This window comes from Nannobrachium achirus (genome assembly GCF_963921795.1).
Source record: "Nannobrachium achirus genome assembly, chromosome: 2".
Lineage (NCBI taxonomy): Eukaryota > Metazoa > Chordata > Actinopteri > Myctophiformes > Myctophidae > Nannobrachium > Nannobrachium achirus.
Genome location: NC_137811.1, coordinates 70,354,114 through 70,361,439, shown reverse-complemented (window position 1 = coordinate 70,361,439; position 7,326 = coordinate 70,354,114). Strand labels below are relative to the sequence as shown.

Here is a 7,326-nt window from a genome sequence, read left to right as displayed (position 1 = left end):
TAGTGGGGCTTCTATTTTGCTTCTGTGACGCGTTTTGCGTCATAGTTTGTGTTCATGGACGCGCTGGGGCTCTAATTCATGAACGAGCACTTCCGGTATGAACGCGCGTCAATACAAAGAAGCCTAGATGCGCGTTCATGACGGTTCATGATTAGAAGCCCCAACTGCAGTACCTCAAACGGCCACCATGTCCATTTTGCTTCAAAGCTCCCCCTCGGTCCTGGGGGCTTGGTAGATACCCTCACAAAAAACATGCAGTAATCCTGGTCTCTATACTGCCTCCCCCTGGCCAACCGGGGCGCCTGATGGAGGGGAAAGGAACTGGTTGGAATAACGTGTTCCTTCCATGCGCTACGTCCCCCCCCCCCCATCAGGTGATAAGAAGCGGCCTGCTCGCTCCTCATGTATTGAAGGAAGCATGAGCTCAGTTTGTGTCTCTCCCCAGGTTGGCAGAGGGAGAGCAGAGCCCAGGATAACAGCTTAAGAAATTGGCACTGGGTGAAAAATGGGTTACAAAATCGTGGGCTAAAAATGAAATGAACACACACGAACAGGTGCATACGCGCGCGCGCACACACACACACACACACACACGCACACGCACACGCACACACAAACGCGCACACACACACACACACACACACACACACACACACACACACACACACACACACACACACACACACACACACACACACACACACACACACAAACACACGCGCGCACACACACACGCACAAACACACTCACAGTTCCACAATGAGCACCACCTCGGCTCTGCTCTCGAACACGTCCCGCAGGGCGAGGACGTGCGGGTGGCGCAGCGACTGCAGGATCTCCACCTCGCGCTCCACCGTGCGTCGCTCCACCCCCAGGCGACTGCTGGCGCTGCGCCGCAGCTTCAGGAACTTCCCCGCCCACAGCACACCCGAGGAGCGCTCCCGCACCGAGCGCACCTGGCCATAGTGACCACTGGGGGGAGACAGAGAGGAGAGGAGAGGAGGAGGTTTTAGGCCCCAGATTTGTGCATGGTCTTTGTCGGGTGTTAACCTATTCATTGCCTTTTCAAAATGGCCCCCAAGTTCCTCACTGCCAAGTTCCTAAATTTCTAGTGCACGGATACATTTTTAGTGCACGTATCGTGCACGCCCATGCATCGATCATGCACCATATGTGTAGTACTTTTTCACAGCTTTCAAACAAAAAAATCTGCTTGGAAATCCGTTCAGGCATTCATGAGATAGAAACCTTCAAAGTCAAACAAAACAAACAAACATGGCTGCCATTTTGAAAGATGTGTTTGTTATGGGGCTAAACATGCAATTTCGCGATTGCGATCATGCCTACTACATTTTAGGCATTTTTTTTCTTTTTTTTTAATGGGAAAACTCGGGAAACTCGGGCCATGGCAGTATGGGGGTACTGTAATAACACGGGAAACTTGTGGCAAAGCAGTGAATGAGTTAACTTTGTATGTCCAAAACCGTTTTGTATTTATCATTTAAAAAAAACGATCTAAACCAGGGGTCTTCAACGTTTTCAGGCCAAGGACCCCTTAGTTGAGAGAGAGATGAAGCAGGGACCCCCACAACCTTTTCATAGATTCCATATACCGTAGTTTCATTGTTTGACAGCACTATCCTCTGTACATTTTGAATTCGTGTCAATTTCAGATATTTAACCACTTGAACTGTCAATACTTAATTGCGACCGAAGGTCGTAGTTTACTATGAGAAACGTCACAGCTTATCTGTGTCCGTGTAGATGTGTACACATTCTTGGTTGGTTGTGCATTAACGCTTGGGATACCAATTTTATCCGGAGAGAGAATCCCACATATCATTGGTTTACCACTCTAACAGAATGGGTTTGCTGCTCTGACATCACGCTCTGGCTTCACTGTGATGGCACACTAACAGAATCCCTTTTATGCCCATATATGGAGTTCCCTGATGTCATCAGGGAACTCAACACCACAGCTCTCTTGAAACTGTATGGGTCGAGATAATTTTTGAACATGCTAAAAATATACTAATATGCGCTGTCTATAGACCCCCTGACCAGAATGACTTCTTTGAGCTTAGCAAAGGTGGACGGTATTGAGTACTACAGTTTGGGCGACTGGTTTTGCGTAAAGAAACACCCCTGTTCAAGTCCTTTAATGGGTTATGTAATCAATATGGCCTCACTCCGCTTGTTACCGTACCCACTAGGGTGACGGAGCACTCCCAAACCCTCATAGATCTCATTGTAACCACAGACAAATCCAAAGTCACCGCTAGCGGGGCTATTGTATGCGGTCTTAGTGATCATTACATGATCTACTGTACGCGTAAAATACACAAACCCAAGGCTAGTGGCCACAAAACAGTTGTAGCTAGAAGCCTCAAAAACTACTCCAGTGAGGCTTTAAATCACACACTAGCGAATACAGACTTTTCCCCTGAACTGCAGTGTACAAATGTCGAAGGAGCATGGTGTGGTTTTAAAACCAAATTGACCGATGCTCTAGACAACGTGGCCCCCTTGCAAACCACCAGGGTTAAAGCCCGCCAAGAGCCATGGTATAACTCAGATATTACCGAATCAGCTAAACTCAGAGACAAAAAGTACGATGAAAAACGTAAGTGCTGCAAAAAGCTTAGAAAAAAATTCAACCCTGACCTCAAAATCCAAATCAAACATCTTACTGCTCAGTGCAAGAAACTCAGAAACCAGACAATCGCCCTAATTAGATCTGCCAAAAAAGACTACATCGACGTCAAAATTGACGAATACAAAAACAAACCACGAGACCTATGGAAGTTGCTTAACAACCAATTAGGCTTAAAACCTAAAACCATATGCCACAGCATAAACATCAAAACGGACGCCGCTCTCATTTCTGACAAATGTGAAGTGGCTACCCATCTTAACAAAACCTTTACCACCATGGCCCATTCACTGGTTGAAAGACTGGTCACCCCATCTGGGCGGTATGGTGTAAAATTTGTTAAGAAATTCTACAATAAACTGGGCGTCAGAAAAGACAGTTTTAAACTTGCCACAGTGACAACTGATGAAGTGTTTAAAAAACTGAGCGCCCTACCTCAACACAAGGCCACTGGCCTTGATAAAATTCCAGCTAGATTTCTCAGAGATTCAGCCGCCACCATTGCTCCAATCATTACCCACATAATTAACCTTTCCATCGAACAGGGTCATGTCCCACAGGACTTCAAACTAGCAAAAGTAACCCCCCTGCATAAAAAAGGTATAGCAAACTAGACCCTGGAAACTACCGTCCCGTTTCCATTCTTAGCTCCATATCCAAAGTCATGGAGAAAATAGTCTACGAACAGATTGCAAGATATCTCGATGAGAATAATCTGATTTACGAGTTCCAATCTGGATTCAGAAAATCTCATTCCACCGACACATGCCTTCTCTATTTGACCGACCAAATCAAACGCGAAGCGGATGACGGCAAATATAGCGGCATGGTCATGATGGACCTCCAGAAGGCATTTGACACCGTAAATCATTCTATTCTGATTGAGAAACTAAAAGCCATCGGTCTTGACAGCGCAGCAGTGAGTTGGATGCAATCTTACCAGGTGGGGAGGGAACAGGTGGTGGAGATTAACGGTACCCTGCCCCCCCCCCCCCTCCCAGTAAGCTGTGGTGTTCCTCAAGGTAGCATACTGGGACCTCTGTTGTTCCTAATATACGTGAACGACATGGCATCTGCTTGCGACTGCAACCTGTTCCTGTTCGCGGATGACTCGGCTCTCCTAGTCTCGGGCAAGGACCACTTGCATGTTGAAAAGACACTTAACTCTGAACTAAGTAAGATCTGCACATGGCTTAACGACAACAAATTATCAATTCACCTGGGAAAAACGGAGTCCATCCTCTTTGGATCAAATCATAACCTCAAAAAAGTCGATAACTTCACAATCAAAGTGGGTGACAAGGTCATAACACGAAAAAACGAAATCTCTTACTTAGGATGCATCCTTGAAGCTAATCTTTCCAGTGAAAAGATGAGTTCTAAAGTAATGAATAAAATCAACCAACAAACTCGTTTCCTACAGAGGATCGCCCCGATGGTCAATTTCAACACACTGAAGACCATAGCTGGTGCAATAATCCAGCCCCTCTTTGACTACGGAGTCCACGTATGGTATCGTGACGCCCCACAAGCCCTGAAAACTAAACTCCAAACAGCCCAAAATAAACTAATTAGGGTCCTGCTTAACCTTCCCTATCAGACTCACCTCACCGCTACTCACCAGTTAAGAGTGGGGTGGCTCAGAGTAGATGACAGAGTACAGCAACTTGCAATGGGCCTGGTGTACAAGATACACTACACCACTATGATACCCAAGTACCTATCAAAATACTTTATAAACATTAAGGATGTCCATAATTACAACACCAGAGGCAGCGCCACAGATCACTTTCAACCCAGAGTCAAAACCAACAAAGGGTCAAACTTTTTTTTCTGCTATACCACCAAAATGTGGAAAGCCTTACCGAAGGCCATAAAGGAGTGTGGATCACTAGCACCCTTTAAAATTGCCATGAAAAACCACTTACAGGCAGCAGCCGTTCGCAACTGGTAAAAAATGAACCTAGCCCAACCCTACCCTCCCCTGCCCCTTCTTTGTATATACTGTTTGTTTTAGACTTACTGTCTTCTTTTTTGTTTTTCTTTACATATCTACTGCATAGTACTGTGTTCTATTTGTCTGTCATTCAATGTTATATGAGATACTTCAATGGTTTCCAGTGGAAATAAGCTTAGTCTTTTCATGGATCTCCTTTTAGTAGACCTTGTACCAGTGAACTGTACCGTCATGAAACTGTACCTTTTCCTATGCAAACTTCTAATAAAGTCTTCAATCAATCAATCAATCAATCAATATTTATCCTACAGGGATCTCCATGTATGGGCATAAAAGTGAATGATGTCAGATGTCATAGACATCATAGGACTTTCACATAAAGAAACCGTTATTAGAGCACGAAGGGTTCCCGAAGGGTTCCCAGTTCGAATCCGGGCTCCCCTGAGTTAATGTCCTTGGTCCTTGAGCAAGACTCTGAACCCCTAATTGCTCCCGGTGAGTAGGTTGGTGCCTTGCATGGTTTCCTCCGCCACCGGTGTATGAATGTGTGTGTGAATGGGTGAATGGGTCTCCATATATGGGTAAATGGTCCGATATACATCATTGGCCAGATGGCCAAGAATTGGCGCAACCTCGCCCTTTAGGGCAAGGTCGCATGCAGTGGCGTCAGATCAGAAAAAGCTAAGGTATGACAACATGACTGGTGTCTTACACGCGCGCCTTCGCGCGCGTGTAAGACACCAGTCATGTTGCCATACGTTAGCAACAGGCAAGATACATTTATTTTAAGAGGTACATTAACATTTTTCCCCTTAGTCCATGGGCCCGACGGGTTGTCGGTATCAAAAAGGTGGCAAAGGTTACCATGCATTTTTGAAAAGCTCTATATCTGTAGATTATATTTTGGTATGATAACCCTTTCTTAGACCCAGCTAAATTGGTGTTATCAGCCTCTAAAGTTGGTGTCCCATTAACATTACATTACAGGACAAAAGGTAAAAATATTAATCTGCTTTTAGTAGCATAAGAGGGGTCAAACTAGGGGGTTTTCATGATGCCGAATCCATTGCAAGCATCTGTTTTGCACAAAAAACATTCCTTGGGCTATAAATGGCCTCAGAAGACAATGCATGTATGGGTGTGCATTCATGTTATTCGGAGGCCTTAGGGTTTTATTTCTCATGCTAATCAGTCTAAAAGCGCCACATTTTGCACAGATGTAGCCCAGGGCATGATCTAATGATTTAGCTAGGGCGCCCGAGTCGGTGACCTTCGGGCTCCAGAAAACATCCACAAAACTCAGAAAAGTGATGACTCATCACTTTTCATCACTAAACCATTGTTTTTCTGGAGCTGTGGCGACCCCAAAGGTCGCCGACTCGGGCACCCTAGCTAAATCATTAGAGCATGCCCTGGGCTACATCTGTGCAAAATTTGGCGCTTTTAGACTGATTAACACGAGAAATAAAACCCTAAGGCCTCTGACTAACATGAATGCACACCCATACATGCATCGTATTCTGAGGCCATTTATAGCCCAAGGAATGTTTTTTGTGCAAAACAAATGCTTGCAATGGATTCGGCATCATGACAAACCCCTAGTTTGACCCCTCTTATGCTACTAAAAGCAGATTAATATTTTTACCTTTTGTCCTGTAATGTAATGTTAATGGGACACCAACTCTAGAGGCTGATAACACCAATTTAGCTGGGTCTAAGAAAGGGTTATCATACCAAAATACAATCTACAGATATAGAGCTTTTCAAAAATGCATGGTAACCTTTGCCACCTTTTTGATACCGACAACCCGTCGGGCCCATGGACTACCTGTCTTTCTACGGTTTCTTGGGCTGGATATGCCTGGAACGGTTGTTCAAGTGCAACTAAACTTGGCATGTTAGTAAACGTGCCACAATTAACAATAATGCATTGCACCTGTGCAGCTGACCTGCAGAACCTGGGAATATACCATTTTGTCAAGATGGGGAGAATAAAATTGTGGAGAATATAATTATAATACCTTGTTAAAGTGACCATTTTGTTACATTTTGCATTTGTAGTTATTTTACTGTAATTTAACAACATAATAACCAGCACAGATAGAAAAATTGACATGAATGGATTTATATTTAAAAGTAACTTTTATTTCCCCCCCTGGACCCAGGGTATGGCAGCTGCATACCCCTGCCATACCCAAATGACGCCCCTGGTCGCATGTCGCCCTGAGGCGTCTTACTAGTAGTATTACTACTGCTAGTATCAGTATTCCTACTAGCATGTATACTGTACCTCCCCAGCATATCTCCTATCTCATAGTAATCCTCCACGTTCTGGAGCTTAAACACAGACATCCTCCTATTCTCCTCTTCTCCTCCTATTGCTCCCTCCTTCCCTGTCCTCTCCTCCTCCTCCTCCTGCTGTCCTCTCCTTCACTCCTCTCCTCCGTTCCTCTCTCCTCGTCGCTGTGGCAACGCTGCAATCCTGCACACACAACAAAAACACAAGTAGTGTTTACAACAATCCTGTGTACAGTATATATATGTGTGTGTGTGTGTGTGTGTGTGTGTGTGTGTGTGTGTGTGTGTGTGTGTGTGTGTGTGTGTGTGTGTGTGTGTGTGTGTGTGTGTGTGTGCGTGCGTGTGCGTGTGTTGATTGATTGATTGAATACTTTATTAAACAGTTTGCAATAAAACAAACAAATGAAACACAGGAAGT

General features: G+C 44.8%; 1 protein-coding gene across 1 annotated transcript in view; it reads right to left on the bottom strand.

Annotated features, from left to right (window-relative positions):
• Positions 1-6,987, bottom strand: part of LOC308306564 (death-associated protein kinase 2-like) — a 26,041-nt gene extending 19,054 nt beyond the window's left edge. The window contains exons 1-2 of the mRNA XM_080751601.1: positions 6,901-6,987; positions 751-972 (exon numbers count right to left, since the gene is read on the bottom strand). Of these exons, the coding sequence (XP_080607727.1) occupies positions 751-972; positions 6,901-6,962 (284 nt within the window). The 5' untranslated portion in view covers positions 6,963-6,987. The remainder of the gene's footprint in view (positions 1-750; positions 973-6,900) is intronic.
• Between the last annotated feature and the right edge of the window lie 339 nt (positions 6,988-7,326).